General features: G+C 51.6%; 1 protein-coding gene across 5 annotated transcripts in view; it reads right to left on the bottom strand.

The window, feature by feature from the left end:
- LOC139239226 (homeobox protein Meis1-like) overlaps positions 1-19003 on the bottom strand; it is a 271442-nt gene that overhangs the window by 26786 nt on the left and 225653 nt on the right. For all 5 annotated transcript variants that reach the window (XM_070867906.1, XM_070867907.1, XM_070867905.1 and 2 more), the window contains exon 9: positions 5033-5109. In XM_070867906.1, the coding sequence (XP_070724007.1) occupies positions 5033-5109 (77 nt within the window). The remainder of the gene's footprint in view (positions 1-5032; positions 5110-19003) is intronic.

Here is a 19003-nt window from a genome sequence, read left to right on the forward strand (position 1 = left end):
GTTATGGGGAGCGGGCAGGGAAGTGGAGCTGAGTCCATGATCAGATCAGCCATGATCGTATTAAATGGCGGAACAGGCTCGAGGGGGCCGTATGGCCTACTCCTGCTCCTATTTCTTATGTTCTTATGTAAGACAGGGCTCTCACTCCCTGGGGCAGAGGATATTGGGATGTGTTGTAGGGGAAGGGGCTTTGTAATGTTCTCCCCCCCCAACAGTTGGTCATGGGCAGCCAGGGATTCCTAGCGCTTGCTAGATTGTTTGCTGGAACTTCCCAGGGTATTTCCTTCTTCCTGCCCCTCAGAATGGGTTCCATTAACTACCCACATGCTCCAGATGATAAGCCAATGAGACTGATAGCTGCCCAGGTCACATTTGTCCCCCTTTTAAGTGCGGGTCCTGTTCGAATGCTTCAGCGCCCAATAATGACTCCATTATTATCAGACAGCGCCCCGCAGATTTACTCTCTCAACATCCTGGGGACACGTGATACCAGGCATGGGGGTTCTGTTGCTATTCATGCTCTTTAACTTGGTACGCATGTCCACCACACTGATTTAAAAAAATTTATTCAATCATTCTCCCATCGCCAGTTATCCCACCACATTTATCCTTTAGAGTTTTAACTCTCTCACTTAACTAGCATCAAACGCTGTTTTATCATTGTGTTTCTGTTACACTTCGCTCCACTCATCCCTATTATTTTAAGCTACTTTTAAAACTTTTCCCAAACTCCACGCCTCTTGAACACGCCCTTCTCTCTCCCCTCGCGGCCCTGCTATTGATTCCTTTATTTTTACATTTCTATTTCAATTTCTCCCTTTATCTATTCGAAGGGCTGCGTGCTTGACTTCGGCTGATTTTCCGTGGGGCAATACTTAGCTTGCATATTTAATGAGAGTGGCTCAGGGTTTGCAAGAAGCTGCAGCAACTCATGGAGGAAAAGAAAAAGAGAATTTGCATTTATATAGCGCCTTTCACAACCTCAGAACGTCCCAACGCGCTTTACAGCCAATGAAGTACTTTTTGGAGTGCAGTCACTGTTGTAATGTGGGAAACACAGCAGCCAATCACAAACAGCAACGAGTGAATGACCAGACAATCTGTTTTTTTAATGATAAATATTGACCCAGGACACTGGGGATGACACCCTTGCTCCTCTTATAATAGTGCCATGGGATCTTTTACATCCACCTGAGAGAGCAGACACGGCCTCGGTTTAACATCTCATCTGAAAGACAGCACCTCCAACAGTGCAGCGCTCCCTCAGCACTGCACTGGGAGTGTCAGCCTAGATTTTTGTGCTCAAGTCCCTGGAGTGGGACTTGAACCCACAACCTTCTGACTCAGAGGCAAGTGTGCTGCCCACTGAGCCACGGCTGACAAGGATGTCACTGGCCAGTGTGGTTTGGTACAGTTAGGCCCCAGGCTCAGACTACAGCCTGCGCTGCGTGAGCTGAGAACAAAGGAAAGTGCAGACGAGGGAGGCCGTTCAGCCCATCTCGGTTGTTCTTCCGTAAAAAGCTCCGCACCTCATCACAGACTCTGGAATGACTCCAGCGTTTGTGCTCCCGCTACCCTGCACGGAGCCCATTCCTGGTATTGCTTGAAATCCTTAATGACGCCTATCCTGACTTTGCCTTGTCACAGATTGCACCGACGCCCTCTGGCCCTGCAGTCGTGAGCTAACTTGAAATAGTGTTCACGATTTTTAAATTATTAATTCATGGGATGTGGGCATCGCTGGCAAGGCCGGCATTTATTGCCCAACCCTAATTGCCCCTTGAGAAGGTGGTGATGAGCCGCCTTCTTGAACCGCTGCAGTCCGTGTGGTGAAGGTGCTCCCACAGTGCTGTTAGGGAGGGAGTTCCAGGATTGTGACCCAGCGACGATGAAGGAATGGCCGCTATATTTCCAAGTCAGGATGGTGTGTGACTTGGAGGGGAACGTGGAGGTGGTGGTGTTCCCATGCGCCTGCTGCCCTTGTCCTTCTAGGCGACGAAGCTACAGAATTAAAGGATTAACCCTTACTATGCCACTTAGTGCCCTATATACCTTTCGATGCTTCCCTGTTATACATCTCCGTTTCAGGACGTGAATATGGTCCTAAAGCGCCTGACCATTTACGCAAAGTGACTGCTGTGTTTTATTTGCAACCCCCTTTATCATCGCTAATTTTACCAAAATGTTTCTGGGGCATTGTCAAGAGTTGGTTAACGCAGATAAGATATATAAAGGAATTTAAATTGAATTAGTTCTCAATACATGGCCTTTCAACTGGATATCAAAGGTTAATGGTATACCTTTCCCCACAGTCTGCCTGTAACCCCCCTCCACACAGTCCGCCTGTAACCCCCCCTCCCCACAGTCCGCCTGTAACCCCTTTCCCCACAGTCCGCCTGTAACACCTTTCCCCACAGTCTGCCTGTAACTCCCCCTCCCCACAGTCCGCCTGTAACCCCCCTCCCCACAGCCTGCCTGTATATGGTATTGTAGCCCCGTGGTTACGATACTGGTACAGCAACGTTGAGATTGCGAGTTCAAATCCCACAGCAGCAAATTGCAAAAGTGAGTTCAATAAATCCGGTAAACTCCTGGATTGCTGCAGACACCCAACTAGCTTGCTGAAGTCTTTCCGGGAATGGAACCTGCCCACTCACCGCTTCCCCCCCGCCCCCGTCACAAGGCCCAGCCTCCACGTGACTCCAGTCACACACTAAGTGTTTGACATTTAAGGCAACTGGGAATGGGCAACAAATACTGATTTGCCAGTGTGGTCCATGTCGACACAACCTGCCAGAAACACCTCCCCTCTGTCCCCCTCACAGTTTGTCCCCCTCAGTCTGTCCCTCTCCCCCTCACAGTCTGTCCACCTCCCCCTCACAGTCTGTCCCCCTCCCCCTCACAGTCTGTCCCCCTCCCCCTCACAGTCTGTCCCCCTCCCCCTCACAGTCTGTCCCTCTCCCCCTCACAGTCTGTCCCTCTCCCCCTCACAGTCTGTCCCCCTCACAGTCTGTCCCTCTCCCCCTCACAGTCTGTCCACCTCCCCCTCACAGTCTGTCCCCCTCCCCCTCACAGTCTGTCCCTCTCCCCCTCACAGTCTGTCCCTCTCCCCCTCACAGTCTGTCCCCCTCACAGTCTGTCCCTCTCCCCCTCACAGTCTGTCCACCTCCCCCTCACAGTCTGTCCCCCTCCCCCTCACAGTCTGTCCCCCTCCCCCTCACAGTCTGTCCCCCTCCCCCTCACAGTCTGTCCCTCTCCCCCTCACAGTCTGTCCCTCTCCCCCTCACAGTCTGTCCCCCTCACAGTCTGTCCCTCTCCCCCTCACAGTCTGTTCCCCTCCCCCTCAGTCTGTCCCCCTCCCCCTCACAGTCTGTCCCTCTCCCCCTCACAGTCTGTCCCCCTCCCCCTCACAGTCTGTCCCTCTCCCCCTCACAGTCTGTTCCCCTCCCCCTCAGTCTGTCCCCCTCCCCCTCACAGTCTGTCCCTCTCCCCCTCACAGTCTGTCCCTCTCCCCCTCACAGTCTGTTCCCCTCCCCCTCACAGTCTGTCCCCCTCACAGTCTGTCCCCCTCCCCCTCACAGTCTGTCCCCCTCACAGTCTGTCCCTCTCCCCCTCACAGTCTGTCCCCCTCCCCCTCAGTCTGTCCCTCTCCCCCTCACAGTCTGTTCCCCTCCCCCTCACAGTCTGTCCCCCTCACAGTCTGTCCCCCTCCCCCTCACAGTCTGTCCCCCTCAGTCTGTCCCTCTCCCCCTCACAGTCTGTCCCCCTCAGTCTGTCCCTCTCCCCCTCACAGTCTGTCCCCCTCAGTCTGTCCCCCTCAGTCTATCCCTCTCCCCCTCACAGTCTGTCCCTCTCCCCCTCACAGTCTATCCCTCTCCCCCTCACAGTCTGTCCCCCTCCCCCTCACAGTCTGTCCCTCTCCCCCTCACAGTCTGTCCCCCTCAGTCTGTCCCTCTCCCCCTCACAGTCTGTCCCCCTCAGTCTGTCCCCCTCAGTCTATCCCTCTCCCCCTCACAGTCTGTCCCCCTCAGTCTGTCCCCCTCAGTCTATCCCTCTCCCCCTCACAGTCTGTCCCTCTCCCCCTCACAGTCTATCCCTCTCCCCCTCACAGTCTGTCCCCCTCCCCCTCACAGTCTGTCCCTCTTCCCCTCACAGTCTGTCCACCTCACAGTCTGTCCCCCTCAGTCTGTCCCTCTCCCCCTCACAGTCTATCCCACTCCCCCTCACAGTCTGTCCCCCTCAGTCTGTCCCCCTCAGTCTGTCCCTCTCCCCCTCACAGTCTATCCCACTCCCCCTCACAGTCTGTCTCCCTCAGTCTGTCCCCCTCAGTCTGTCCCTCTCTCCCTCACAGTCTGTCCACCTCCCCCTCACAGTCTGCCCCCCTCCCCCTCACAGTCTGTCCCCCTCACAGTCTGTCCCCCTCACAGTCTGTCCCCCTCCCCCTCACAGTCTGTCCCCCTCCCCCTCACAGTCTGTCCCTCTCCCCCTCACAGTCTGCCCCCCTCCCCCTCACAGTCTGTCCCCCTCACAGTCTGTCCCCCTCCCCCTCACAGTCTGTCCCTCTCCCCCTCACAGTCTGTCCCACTCCCCCTCACAGTCTGTCCCTCTCCCCCTCACAGTCTGTTCCCCTCCCCCTCACAGTCTGTCCTTCTCCCCCTCACAGTCTGTTCCCCTCCCCCTCACAGTCTGTCCCTCTCCCCCTCACAGTCTGTCCCACTCCCCCTCACAGTCTGTCCCTCTCCCCCTCACAGTCTGTCCCTCTCCCCCTCACAGTCTGTCCCCCTCACAGTCTGTTCCCCTCCCCCTCACAGTCTGTCCTTCTCCCCCTCACAGTCTGTCCACCTCCCGCTCACAGTCTGTCCCCCTCCCCCTCACAGTCTGTCCCCCTCACAGCCTCCCAGAAAGACCTCCCCTCACAGTTTATCCCCCTCACAGTCTGACAGTAATGCCCGTCCCATTGTGCGCCTGGTAACTTTGCTCCCCACACAGTCTGCCTGCGACATTTCCCTACCGGGACGCACACATTACTCACCAATTGTTCACTTGTAAGATTGTGAGGCCCGTGTCTTGTGCTAACTGTTTCTTCTGCTCCTCGGATGGGTACGGATGCTGAAAAGGGACACAAGAGGGGTAGAGTAAGTCACAACCTTAGCTCCTCAGCCACGCAGGGGGCCTCATGCCGAGTCATGACTCAGCGCCGCAGGCTCGAAGGGGCACCTCTGGTAATACACACAACACTGGGCAGTGATGAGGCAGAGCCTGAAAACCCAGCTGTTAATTGGGCTGAGAGTGTCAGAGGCAGGGGAACAGGGCTGATGCTATGTCGAAAAAAGCAAGGGTGTTCCCCCTGGTGTCCTGCCCAATGTTTGTCCCTCAACCAACATCACTTTAAAATAAAACAGATTATCTGGTCATTACCACGCTTGTGGGATCTTACTGTATACAAATTGGCTGCCGTGTCTCCTCTATTCCAACTTCATTGGCTGCAAAGCGCTTCGGGAATATATTTACGGCGGAGATAGACAGATTTTTGAGCGATAAGGGGATAAGGGGTTATGGGGAGCAGACAGGGAAGTGGAGCTGAGTCCATGATTAGATCAGTCATGATGTTATTAAATGGCGGAGCAGGCTCGAGGGGCCAAATGGCCGACTCCTGCTCCTATTTCTTATGTTCTTATGACATCCTGAGATCGTGAAAGGCTCTATATAAATGGAAGATTACTCCAAATTCTTTTTCTCTTTCTCGTTCCCTCTCTCGTTCCCTCTCGTTCCCTCCCTCCTGCAGTGACTACTCTTCGAAAGGACTTCATTGGCTGTGAAGCGCTTTGAAACGCCTGGTGGGTCATGAAAGGGGCCACGTAAATACAAGTCTTTCTTTCTTTCTCTCGTTCCCTCTCTCCCGCTCTCTCTCGCTCTCTCCTGCAGTGACCACACTTCAAAAGGACTTCATTGGCTGTAAAGGGTTTTGAGGTCATGAAAGGGGCTATATAAATGCAAGCTTTCTCTCAATTATTTTTCTCGTGCTCTCTTTCTTTCTCTCGTTCTCTCTCATTTTCTCTCTCTCTCTCTCTCGTTTTCTCTTTCTCTCTCTCTCATTCTCTCTCTCTCTCTCTCGTTTTCTCTCTCTCTCTCTCTTCTTCTCCTATGCTCTGTCAGTGGGCTGGATATCTTGATCATTTAATTCAAAGCACGGGGCAGAACTCAGCAATGGAAATAATCACTGCAACCAGCCCCGGGGCGTATTTCTTCACAGTCAAATGAAGAGCTGTGTTTGGGCCCTCCTGGGACCCACCGCCTGGATCTTCACGGGGCCGAGGCGCTTTAACCAACTTGAGAAGTTGAGAATAAACGCAGTCAACAAAATAACGTGCCCAGCGGAAGGGAGAGGAGGCAGGGGCCTTGGCAAAGGGGGCACGAAAGGGCACCGAGCAGCCCCCCGGACAGACGGAACGACCAAACGATGTCAAACAACAGCAGCGACATCTCTGGCCTCATCGCAGAGCCGTCAAGGCTTTAGAGAGAGTTCTGCATTTCTATAGAACCTTTCATAACCTCAGGGCGTCCCCAAGTGCCTTTTATTTCCAGACATGTAGTCACCGCAGGAAACGCAACAGCAAATTGATGCAAAGAAAGATCCCACAAACAGCAAGGTGATAAAGACCAGATAATCGTTTTTTTTTTGAGTGTTGTTGGGTTGAGAGATAACTATCGGGTGGAGGACATCCGGGGAGAATTCCCCCTGCTCTTCTTCCAATAGAATGCAGTGGGATCTTTTACTTTCAGCTGAGAAAGCAGACGGGGCCTCGGTTTGACGTCTCATCCGAAAGACGGCACCTCCGACAGTGCGGCACTCCCTCAACACTGCACTGGGAGTGTCAGCCTGTATTTTGTGCTCAAGTCTCTGGATTGGGACTGGGACCCACATCATCACAGGCAGTCCCTTGGAATCGAGGAAGACTTGCTTCCACTCTTAAAATGAGTCCTTAGGTGACTGAACAGTCCAATACGGGAATTACAGTCTCTGTCACAGGTGGGACAGACAGTGGTTGAAGGAAAGGGAGGATGGGACTGGTTTGCCGCACGCTCCTTCCGCTGCCTGCGCTTGGTTTCTGCACGCTCTCGGCGACGAGACTCGAGGTGCTCAGCGCCCTCCCGGATGCACTTCCTCCACAACCTTCTGACTCGGAGGGCTCGATTGCATGCACTGAACACGCCACACGCAAGGTGGTCACTACCCTGGAGGTGGCACATGCCCAGGATCGGCAGGGAGGGGCCTGATTCTCTGTGGCATCACTGGGTGAAGTACAAAAAAAGCAAAGGGGAGTGAGAAAGGTAAGACATTTCATCCGAAGATTCAGCAGTCGCTCTCATTGAGGATGGATCCGCTGCCGACTGCTGAGTGGAGCTTTAGAATAGATCCTGGGATTCATTGCGAATCTCAGAGTTTGAAGTTTCAGTCGCAGAGATGGGAGTTAGTTCCCCGCCCTCGTCAATCCCCCCCTCGGCCCTGTCTCTGCCATAGCTGAGTCATAAGCTGCTCCCCTTTGTCTGGACCGGAGGGGGGGCTGGGCATGGTGTGCTTCACGTGCGAGCCCAGTCAAGTTAGCGTCGGCGGGCCATTCAACTGTGAAGGCTTCACAGCTCCGGCCTGATACATTCCTCTCCTGTCCCCCACACGCGTGCTATTTCCAGCAAGGTCGGGGGCGGGGGGTGGCGGTGACTGCACCACGATCGGGAACAGGAAACCATGCTGAGAATTTTCCGGCCCTAACTCGGGGGGGGGGGGGGGGGGGAGGGGGAACGTGGGAGGGGGGCAATGCCTGTCTGAACTCCCCCCTCCCCTCTCTCCTCCCCCCCACCCCTCACACTGGGACCAGCTCACTCAGCGCAGGCCAAGGCTCGCACCGGGGATCCTCCCTGGCCTGCAGGCCTCAGTTCTGCACTGGAGTGAGCCCTGGACAGTCTGAGTCACAGAGGGGGAGAGGCTGGGGGTGGTGGGCAGGCTGCAGGGCCTACCTGAAGGGAAGCCATTGACCGTTCTGAGGCCAAGGGACAAGCCTCGCAAAGTGGGAGGACTGAGGCCTGCTCATGAGTTGGGGTCCACACCCCCCACTCTGGAGGTGACAGCTCCCAGTCAGCCAGCCAATCAACCGTGGTTCAATGGGCAGCACTCTCGCCTCTGAGTCAGAAGGTTCTGGGTTCAAGTCCCATTCCAGGGAATTGAGCACAAAAATCTAGGCTGACACTCCCAGTGCAGTGCTGAGGGAGCGCTGCACTGTCGGAGGTGCTGTCTTTTGGTTGAGACGTTAAACCGAGGCCCCTTCTGCTTTCTCAGATGGACCTATTCGAAGAAGAGCAGGGGAGTTCTAACGGTGGCCTTGGGCCAATATTTATCCCTCAACCAACATCACTAAAACAGATGGTCTGGGTCATTATCACGCTGCTTTTTGTCCACCAATTAGCTGCCGCGTTTCCCACATTACAACAGTGACCACACTCCAAAAGTACTTCATTGGCCGTAAAGCGCTTTGGGACGTCCTGAGGCAATGAAAGGCGCTATATAAATGCAAGTCTTTTCTTTGAACTTTAGTTTAATTTGTCGTGTGATTTTAAATCTACGTGAAGGTGTGAGGTAGGGTCAGAATGTGAGAGACTTGGCGCGTCTGGCATTTAAGGCAGGGTCCTCAAAAAGCTTTTTGCCACGTAGCTGAAGTCGAGAAGTCACAAAAGATCGCAACTTTTAGCCGTCTAATTACAGGCTGAATGTGTCTTTCTTCTCTCAGGCTGCTTGAAGGGCAGTGACAACAGATGGCAGATAACATTATGATCCGTTTAATCGGGGAGGGGGGGAAAAAAGTGGCGGGCTAGCGTTTTACAGGCTGTGGCTTTGCTGGCCTCTCTGTTTCTTATCTGACAGGCCCGTGATAGATGAGGCCTGGCCCCAGTGTCTCTCACACTAAGGCCTGTGTCATGGGCATTTGACAGCAGGGTGACGGATGGGGCCTGTACAAGGCACAGGCCTCCGTCCACACTTCTAGGCCTGACAGCAGGATAGGCCCCAGGGGGTTGCCATGGGTTACTGCCTCTCCCCTGTCTCCAATTGCTAATAACCACATAACAAACAGGCCTGCTGGGATTGTGACAGCTGCAACCTAACATGAACCCGGAAAAAGGACAAAAGTGTCCTTCGAGATGAGGCCACGGAATGATTAATTATGATCTTTGGACAGCAGAGAGGTCTTTCAGGTCAGAATGTGGAGCAAAATCACATGTTTTAAAAATAATTTAGGTGTAGGCCATTTAAATCCCCCTCCCATTTTTAAACAGCTCCTGCACAAGCAATTTTACCTCAAAAACAGGAGGGGTATTGTTAGCCTCAGAATGCTAGAGCGTTTTTCTTAAAGAATTTAAGAATTTGGTTCGTAGCTTGCAGTTTTGAGGTTGGAGTTTGGCTACAGGCAAGTCCTTTCTACAGTTCTCCGAGATGAGCCTGCACTTGTGTCAGTTTAGCTCATAAGAACATAAGAAATAGGAGCAGGAGTCGGCCATTTGGCCCCTGGAGCCTGCTCCGCCATTCAATAAGATCATGGCTGATCCTATCATGGACTCAGGTCCACTTCCCTGCCCGCTCCCCATAACCTCTTATCCCCTTATCGTTTAAGAAACTGTCTATTTCTGTCTTAAATTTATTTAATGTCCCAGCTTCCACAGCTCTCTGAGGCAGTGAATTCCACAGATTCACAACCCTCTGAGAGAAGAAATTTCTCCTCATCTCAGTTCTAAATGGGCAGCCCCTTATTCTGAGATCATGCCCTCTACTCAGGCAGGAGATTGTGGGTTCAAGCTCCGAGACTTGAGCATGTAATCTAAGCTGATCCTCCAGCACAGTACAGAGGGAGCGCCGAACTGTCGGAGGGACAGTACTGAGGGAGCGCCGCACTGTCGGAGGGGCAGTCCTGAGGGAGCACCGCACTGTCGGAGGGGCAGTACTGATGGAGTGCCGCACTGTCGGAGAGGCAGTACTGAGGGAGTGCCGCACTGTCGGAGGGGCAGTACTGAGGGAGTGTATCGCACTGTCAGGGGGGGCAGTACTGAGGGAGTGCCACACTGTCAGAGAGGCAGTACTGAGGGAGTGCCGCACTGTCGGAGAGGCAGTACTGAGGGAGCGCCGCACTGTCGGAGGGGCAGTACTGAGGGAGTGCCGCACTGTCGGAGAGGCAGTACTGAGGGAGTGCCGCACTGTCGGAGAGGCAGTACTGAGGGAGTGCCGCACTGTCGGAGAGGCAGTACTGAGGGAGTGCCGCACTGTCGGAGAGGCAGTACTGAGGGAGTGCCGCACTGTCGGAGGGGCAGTACTGAGAGTGCATCACACTGTCGGAAGGGCAGTACTGATGGAGTGCCGCACTGTCGGAGAGGCAGTACTGAGGGAGTGCCGCACTGTCGGAGGGGCAGTACTGAGGGAGTGTATCGCACTGTCAGGGGGGGCAGTACTGAGGGAGTGCCACACTGTCAGAGAGGCAGTACTGAGGGAGTGCCGCACTGTCGGAGAGGCAGTACTGAGGGAGCGCCGCACTGTCGGAGGGGCAGTACTGAGGGAGTGCCGCACTGTCGGAGAGGCAGTACTGATGGAGTGCCGCACTGTCGGAGAGGCAGTACTGAGGGAGTGCCGCACTGTCGGAGGGGCAGTACTGAGGGAGTGCCACACTGTCGGAGAGGCAGTACTGAGGGAGTGCCGCACTGTCGGAGAGGCAGTACTGAGGGAGTGCCGCACTGTCGGAGAGGCAGTACTGAGGGAGTGCCGCACTGTCGGAGGGGCAGTACTGAGGGAGTGCCACACTGTCGGAGAGGCAGTACTGAGGGAGTGCCGCACTGTCGGAGAGGCAGTACTGAGGGAGTGCCGCACTGTCGGAGAGGCAGTACTGAGGGAGTGCCGCACTGTCGGAGAGGCAGTACTGAGGGAGTGCCGCACTGTCGGAGAGGCAGTACTGAGGGAGTGCCGCACTGTCGGAGGGGCAGTACTGAGAGTGCATCACACTGTCGGAGGGGCAGTACTGAGGGAGCGCCGCACTGTCGGAGGGGCAGTACTGAGGGAGCGTCGCACTGTTGGAGGGGCAGTACTGAGGGAGCGCCGCACTGTCGGAGGGGCAGTACTGAGGGAGCGTCGCACTGTTGGAGGGGCAGTACTGAGGGAGTGCCGCACTGTCGGAGAGGCAGTACTGAGGGAGTGCCGCACTGTCGGAGAGGCAGTACTGAGGGAGTGCCGCACTGTCGGAGGGGCAGTACTGAGAGTGCATCACACTGTCGGAGGGGCAGTACTGAGGGAGCGCCGCACTGTCGGAGGGGCAGTACTGAGGGAGCGTCGCACTGTTGGAGGGGCAGTACTGAGGGAGCGCCGCACTGTCGGAGGGGCAGTACTGAGGGAGCGTCGCACTGTTGGAGGGGCAGTACTGAGGGAGCGCCGCACTGTCGGAGGTGCTGGCTTTAATTCAGCCCCATTCACCTGGATGTGGAAGACCTCGTGTAACTATTTGAAGCGTTCTCGCCAACTATTATCCCTCAACCAACACCACTAAAAGCAGGTGCCCTGGTTATGATCTGTCTTTCGGGTAAGACGTTAAACTGAGGCCCCGCCTGCTCTCTCAGGTGGACCTAAAAGATCCCGTGGCACTATTTCGAAGAAGAGCAGGGGAGTTATCCCCGGTGTCCTGACCAATATTTATCCCTCAATCAACAGAACAAAAAAGCAGATTATTTCATTATTTTCACATTGCTGTTTGTGGGAGCTTGCTGTGCGCAAATTGGCGGCTGCATTTCCTACAGCAGTAACTATACGCCAAAAGTTCTTCATTGGCTGTAAATCATTTAGGGACGTCCTGAGGTTGTGACAAGGGACAAAATAAATGCGAGATCCTTCTTCACAATCACAGCCGTTTCTAATACTACTGGAACGGTGGGAGCAAGCAATTACTTTTCGCCTAGTCCAAATTTAGAGGCGCACCGTGACTGCAGTGTGCACCATCTACAAGACGCACTGCAGCAACTCACCAAGGCTTCTTCGGCAGCACCTCCCAAACCCGCGACCTCTACCCCCTAGAAGGACGAGGTACAGCAGGCGCATGGGAACACCACCACCTCCACGTTCCCCTCCCAGTCACACACCATCCTGACTTGGAAATATATCGGCCGTTCCTTCATCGTCGCTGGGTCAAAATCCTGGAACTCGCTCCCTAACAGCACTGTGGGAGCACCTTCACCACACGGACTGCAGCGGTTCAAGAAGGTGGCTCACCACCACCTTCTCAAGGGGCAATTAGGGATGGGCAATAAATGCCGGCCTTGCCAGCGATGCCCACGAATAAAAAAAGAAATTAGGTGGCTTGAAGGGTTTAGTTCCGAAACTCAGAAGACAGTCCTAGAGCAATGAAAGACCTATTGACCCATTGTAAGAATAAAAGTGTTTATTAATGACTAAAATTGATTCTGTGCATGTATAAATGTTAAAAGTGTAGGTTATACGGAAACGCCTGATGTGTTGAAACAAGATGAAAGCCCACAGTTTGCTACATGGGTTTTGTGTATTGTATTAGAAAGCCATTTAAGCTAATCAAGAGATGGCTGAGCCAGGCCAGACTGTCACATGTGTGAGGAGAGCCAATAAGGAACTGCCCTGCAACCAAGGTCCAATCCTGAGGCTTCGGAGGAACAATGGGTTTGAGAGGTATAAAGATCTCAGCAAAAGGGTTTCTCGCTCTCCTGAACCAGCCAGCCAAAGGGAAGCAACGTATATCAGGAAATAGGAGGTGGGTGGGGTGGCTTGACCCATCCACCTCTACGGAGGTGTGTGGGGGACCTGACCCATCCACCTCCATGGCACGAACCTGGTATTGCAGTACTTCCAGGAACGGTGCAGTGGCTCTAGGCCTTTTGGCTAAGAGCATTGGTGCAGAGTGATCCTTGATGTGTGCAAGGTGACCTCTGGCGTTTGTGATTTGACAAAGAATTGGAAAGATTGGCAACGAAAAATTAAAAAAAAAAAAAAAAATCACTCTTTATTATAACCTCATTGTATCTGTTGTAACTAAAGTGGATATGCATGTGTGCCTGTTCTTTTAATAAACTGTTCCAATTGTTTTCGAAGAATTGTCTCACTGTCAAATTTAATGCCAGAGATTTAGAAATCTTACAGCATCAGACTTGCTCTGTGCAGAGTCCATGTTTCACTACTGGCCTACCCTGCCACTTCCTCTGGATTCCCCACTCGAAGGAGCAGGAAGCTCCGAGTATAACGTAGCCAAGTTTGCTGATGATACAAAGATGGATGGGATAGCAAATTGTGAGGAGGACACAAAAAATCTGCACATGGATATCGACAGACTAAGTGAGTGGGCAAAAATTGGGCAGATGGAGTATAATGTGGGAAAGTTTGGCAGAAAAAATAGAAAAGCAAATTATAATTTAAATTAAGAAAAATTGCAAAGTGCTGCAGCACAGAGGGACCTGGGGGTCCCTGTGCATGAAACACAAAAAGTTAGTATGCAGGTACAGCAAGTGATCAGGAAGGCAAATGGAATGTTGGCCTTTATTGCAAAGGGGATAGAGTATAAAAGCAGAGAAGTCCTGCTACAACTGCACAGGGTATTGGTGAGGCCACACCTGGAGTACTGCGTGCAGTTTTGGTCTCCGTATTTAAGGAAAGCTATACTTGCATTGGAGGCAGTTCCGAGAAGGTTCACGAGGTTGATTCCGGAGATGAGGGGGTTGACTTATGAAGATAGGTTGAGCAGGTTGGGCCTCTACTCATTGGAGGTCAGAAGAATGAGAGGTGATCTTATTGAAATATATAAGATAATGAGGGGGCTGGACAAGGTGGATGCAGAGAGGATAATTTCACTTATAGGGGCAATTAAAACTAGGCGACATAGTCTCAGAATAAGGGGCCGCCCATTTAAAACTGAGATGAGGAGAAATTTCTTGTCTCAGAGGGCTGTAAATCTGCGGAATTCTCTGCTCCAGAGAGTTGTGGAGACTGGGTCATTGAATATATTTAAGGTGGAGAGAGACAGATTTTTGAAAGATAAGGGAGTAAAGGGTTATGGGGAGCAGGCAGGGAAACATAGAAACATAGAAAATAGGTGCAGGAGTAGGCCATTCGGCCCTTCTAGCCTGCACCGCCATTCAATGAGTTCATGGCTGAACATTCAACTTCAGTACCCCATTCCTGCTTTCTCGCCATACCCCTTGATCCCCCTCATAGTAAGGACCTCATCTAACTCCTTTTTGAATATATTTAGTGAATTGGCCTCAACAACTTTCTGTGGGAGAGAATTTCACAGGTTCACCACTCTCTGGGTGAAGATGTTCCTCCGCATCTCGGTCCTAAATGGCTTACCCCTTATCCTTAGACTGTGACCTCTGGTTCTGGACTTCCCCAACATTGGGAACATTCTTCCTGCATCTAACCTGTCTAACCCCGTCAGAATTTTAAATGTTTCCATGAGGTCCCCGCTCATTCTTCTGAACTCCAATGAATACAAGCCCAATTGATCCAGTCTTTCTTGATAGGTCAGTCCCGCCATCCCGGGAATCAGTCTGGTGAACCTTCGCTGCACTCCCTCAATAGCAAGAATGTCCTTCCTCAAGTTAGGAGACCAAAACTGTACACAATACTCCAGGTGTGGCCTCACCAATGCCCTGTACAACTGTAGCAACACCTCCCTGCCCCTGTACTCAAATCCCCTCGCTATGAAGGCCAACATGCCATTTGCTTTCTTAACCGCCTGCTGCACCTGCATGCCAACCTTCAATGACTGATGTACCACGGTCTCTTTGCACCTCCCCTTTTCCTAATCTGTCACCATTCAGATAATAGTCTGTCTCTCTGTTTTTACCACCAAAGTGGATAACCTCACATTTATCCACATTATACTTCATCTGCCAAGCATTTGCCCACTCACCTAACCTATCCAAGTCGCTCTGCAGCCTCACAGCATCCTCCTCGCAGCTCACACTGCCACCCAACTTAGTGTCATCCGCAAATTTGGAGATACTACATTTAATCCCCTCGTCTAAATCATTAATGTACAGTGTAAACAGCTGGGGCCCCAGCACAGAACCTTGCGGTACCCCACTAGTCACTGCCTGCCATTCTGAAAAGTACCCATTTACTCCTACTCTTTGCTTCCTGTCTGACAACCAGTTCTCAATCCATGTCAGCACACTACCCCCAATCCCATGTGCTCTAACTTTGCACATCAATCTCTTGTGTGGGACCTTGTCGAACGCCTTCTGAAAGTCCAAATATACCACATCAACTGGTTCTCCCTTGTCCACTCTACTGGAAACATCCTCAAAAAATTCCAGAAGATTTGTCAAGCATGATTTCCCTTTCACAAATCCATGCTGACTTGGACCTATCATGTCACCTCTTTCCAAATGCACTGCTATGACATCCTTAATAATTGATTCCATCATTTTACCCACTACCAATGTCAGGCTGACCGGTCTATAATTCCCTGTTTTCTCTCTCCCTCCTTTTTTAAAAAGTGGGGTTACATTGGCTACCCTCTACTCTATAGGAACTGATCCAGAGTCAATGGAATGTTGGAAAATGACTGTCAATGCATCCACTATTTCCAAGGCCACCTCCTTAAGTACTCTGGGATGCAGTCCATCAGGCCCTGGGGATTTATCGGCCTTCAATCCCATCAATTTCCCCAACACAATTTCCCGGCTAATAAGGATTTCCCTCAGTTCCTCCTCCTTACTAGACCCCCCGACCCCTTTTATAACCGGAAGGTTGTTTGTGTCCTCCTTCGTGAATACCGAACCAAAGTACTTGTTCAATTGGTCCGCCATTTCTTTGTTCCCCGTTATGACTTCCCCTGATTCTGACTGCAGGGGACCTATGTTTGTCTTTACTAACCTTTTTCTCTTTACATAGCTGTAGAAAGTTTTGCAATCCGTCTTAATGTTCCCTGCAAGCTTCTTCTCATACTCCATTTTCCCTGCCCTAATCAAACCCTTTGTCCTCCTCTGCTGAGTTCTAAATTTCTCCCAGTCCCCAGGTTCGCTGCTATTTCTGGCCAATTTGTATGCCACTTCCTTGGCTTTAATACTATCCCTGATTTTCCTTGATAGCCACGGTTGAGCCACCTTCCCTTTTTTATTTTTATGCCAGACAGGAATGTACAATTGTTGTAGTTCATCCATGCGGTCTCTAAATGTCTGCCATTGCCCATCCACAGTCAACCCCTTAAGTATCATTCGCCAATCCATCCCAGCCAATTCACGCCTCATACCTTCAAAGTTAGCCTTCTTTAAGTTCTGGACCATGGTCTCTGAATTAACTGTTTCATTCTCCATCCTAATGCAGAATTCCACCATATTATGGTCACTCTTCCCCAAGGGGCCTTGCACAACGAGATTGCTAATTAATCCCCTCTCATTACATAACACCCAGTCTAAGATGGCCTCCCCCCTAGTTGGTTCCTTGACATATTGGTCTAAAAAACCATCCCTTATGCACTCCAGGAAATCCTCCTCCACCGTATTGCTTCCAGTTTGGTTAGCCCAATCTATGTGCATATTAAAGTCACCCATTATAACTGCTGCACCTTTATTGCATGCACCCCTAATTTCCTGTTTGATGCCCTCCCGAACATCACTACTACTGTTTGGAGGTCTGTACACAACTCTCACTAACGTTTTTAGCCCTTTGGTGTTCTGTAGCTCTACCCATATAGATTCCACATCATCCAAGCTAATGTCCTTCCTAACTATTGCCTTAATCTCCTCCTTAACCAGCAATGCTACCCCACCTCCTTTTCATTTTATTCTATCCTTCCTGAATGTTGAATACCCCTGGATGTTGAGTTCCCAGCCCTGATCATCCTGGAGCCACGTCTCCGTAATCCCAATCACATCATATTTGTTAACATCTATTTGCACAGTTAATTCATCCACCTTATTGCGGATACTCCTTGCATTAAGACACAAAGCCTTTAGGCTTGTTTTTTTAACACCCTCTGTCCTTTTAGAATTTTGCTGTACAATGGCCCTTTTTGTTCTTTGCCTTGGGTTTCTCTGCCCTCCACTTTTCCTCATCTCCTTTCTGTCTTTTGCTTTTGCCTCCTTTTTGTTTCCCTCTATCTCCCTGCATTGGTTCCCATCCCCCTGCCATATTAGTTTAACTCCTCCCCAACAGCACTAGCAAACACTCCCCCGAGGACATTGGTTCCGATTCTGCCCAGATGCAGACCGTCCGGATTGTACTGGTCCCACCTCCCCTAGAACCGGTTCCAATGCCCCAGGAATTTGAATCCCTCCCTGCTGCACCATTGCTCAAGCCACGTATTCATCTGAGCTATCCTGCGATTCCTACTCTGAGTTGAGTCCATGATCAGATCAGCCATGGCGGAGCAGGCTCGAGGGGCCAAATGGCCGACCCCTGCTCCTATTTCTTATGTTCTTAAGCTCCTTCCCTAAATCCCCTGGTCACACTGCCCCTGTCTCGCTCGGAGGCCCAGTGATTTACGGTCAGTGGGTCCTCTCTGATTTCCCAGAATCCTTTCTGCACTGCCCTTGGCGGTTGCCTGTTCCTGCAGCGGGTCCTGCGGCTCGGGGCTGGGGTGGGACTTACTGCTCACGTACAGCAGCTTTCAGTCCTCAGAGCAGAGGCAGCCAATAGGAGTGCCGGAGGTGGAGGGGAAGCAGAGAAGTCCGTGGGTGAGCAGTGGGTGTGGGGTGGTTGGGGAGTGTGGACTGGAGTGAGCAAAGATCAACTGGGAAAGGGAGTGGGCATTAACTGAGGGGGAGGGGGTGTCAGTATTGAGTAAAAGGGGAGAGAGTCAGTATTAAGAAAGACTTATAGCTCCTTTCTCATCCGCCAGATATCCCAAAGTGCTTTACAGCCAATGAAGTACTTTCGGTGTAGTCGCTGTTGTAATGGGTTCATGGGTTCTTTGCTTAAGAATTCATAGCAACACATTGCTATTAACAAAGGTTGAACAATTACACTACACATTACCAGTTCATCCACCAGGCTCACAACTGCATACCTCATCGTGGATCCCCCGAATCCAACTGGCTGGGGTTTTATTGAGTCTTGTGAACATCACGTGATTGGCTAAGCCAATCACGTGATGTTCACAAGACTCAATGCAACAGCTCGACTAATCTGTGAGCATCCCCCACAGGGACACACATTACATTTTATGCACAGCAAGCTCCCACAAACAGTAATGTGATACTGACCAGATAATCTGTTTTAGTGATGTTGATTGTCGGAATTATTATTTGCTCGGACACTGGGGATAATTCCACAGCTTTTCTTCAAAATAGTGCCATGGGATCTTTTACATCCACCCGAGAGGACAGACGGGGCCTCGGTTTAACATCTCATCCGAAAGACGGCACTTCTGAGTGTTAGCCGAGATTTTGGTGCTCAAGTCTCTGGAGGGGGACTTGAACCCACAATCTTCTGACTCAGAAGCGAGTGTGTGACCCACTGAGCCACGGCTGACAGTATACTAACTGAGGGGGGAGGAGTGTCAGTATTAACTGGTTACTGTCCCTCCCGCCAGTGGGAACAATTGCTCCTTATTTACTCTATCAAAACACCTTATCATTTTGAATTTGATTAAATCACACCTTATCTCTCTCTCTCTCTGCGCTAAGGAGAACAATCCCAGCTTCACATAAATCCCTGAGCCCTAGTAAATCTCCTCTGCACTGTACCAAGATATTAGGGGGGTGACAAGGGAGCGATAATGGAGTAAAGGGTTATGGGGAGCGGGCGGGGAAGTGGAGCTGAGGTAGAAGATCAGCCATGATCTTATTGAATGGCGGAGCAGGCTCGAGGGGCCGAATGGCCGACTCCCGCTCCTATTTCTTCTGTTCTTACGTGACCAAAAGCTTGGTCAAAGAGGTGGGTTTTAAACGGGTCTTAAACTAGCAGCGGGGAGGTGAATTGTGAGGACAATGCCAGAGTGTGAGACACAGGAGA

The sequence above is a fragment of the Pristiophorus japonicus genome, chromosome 26, assembly GCF_044704955.1.
Source record: "Pristiophorus japonicus isolate sPriJap1 chromosome 26, sPriJap1.hap1, whole genome shotgun sequence".
NCBI classification, from domain to species: domain Eukaryota; kingdom Metazoa; phylum Chordata; class Chondrichthyes; family Pristiophoridae; genus Pristiophorus; species Pristiophorus japonicus.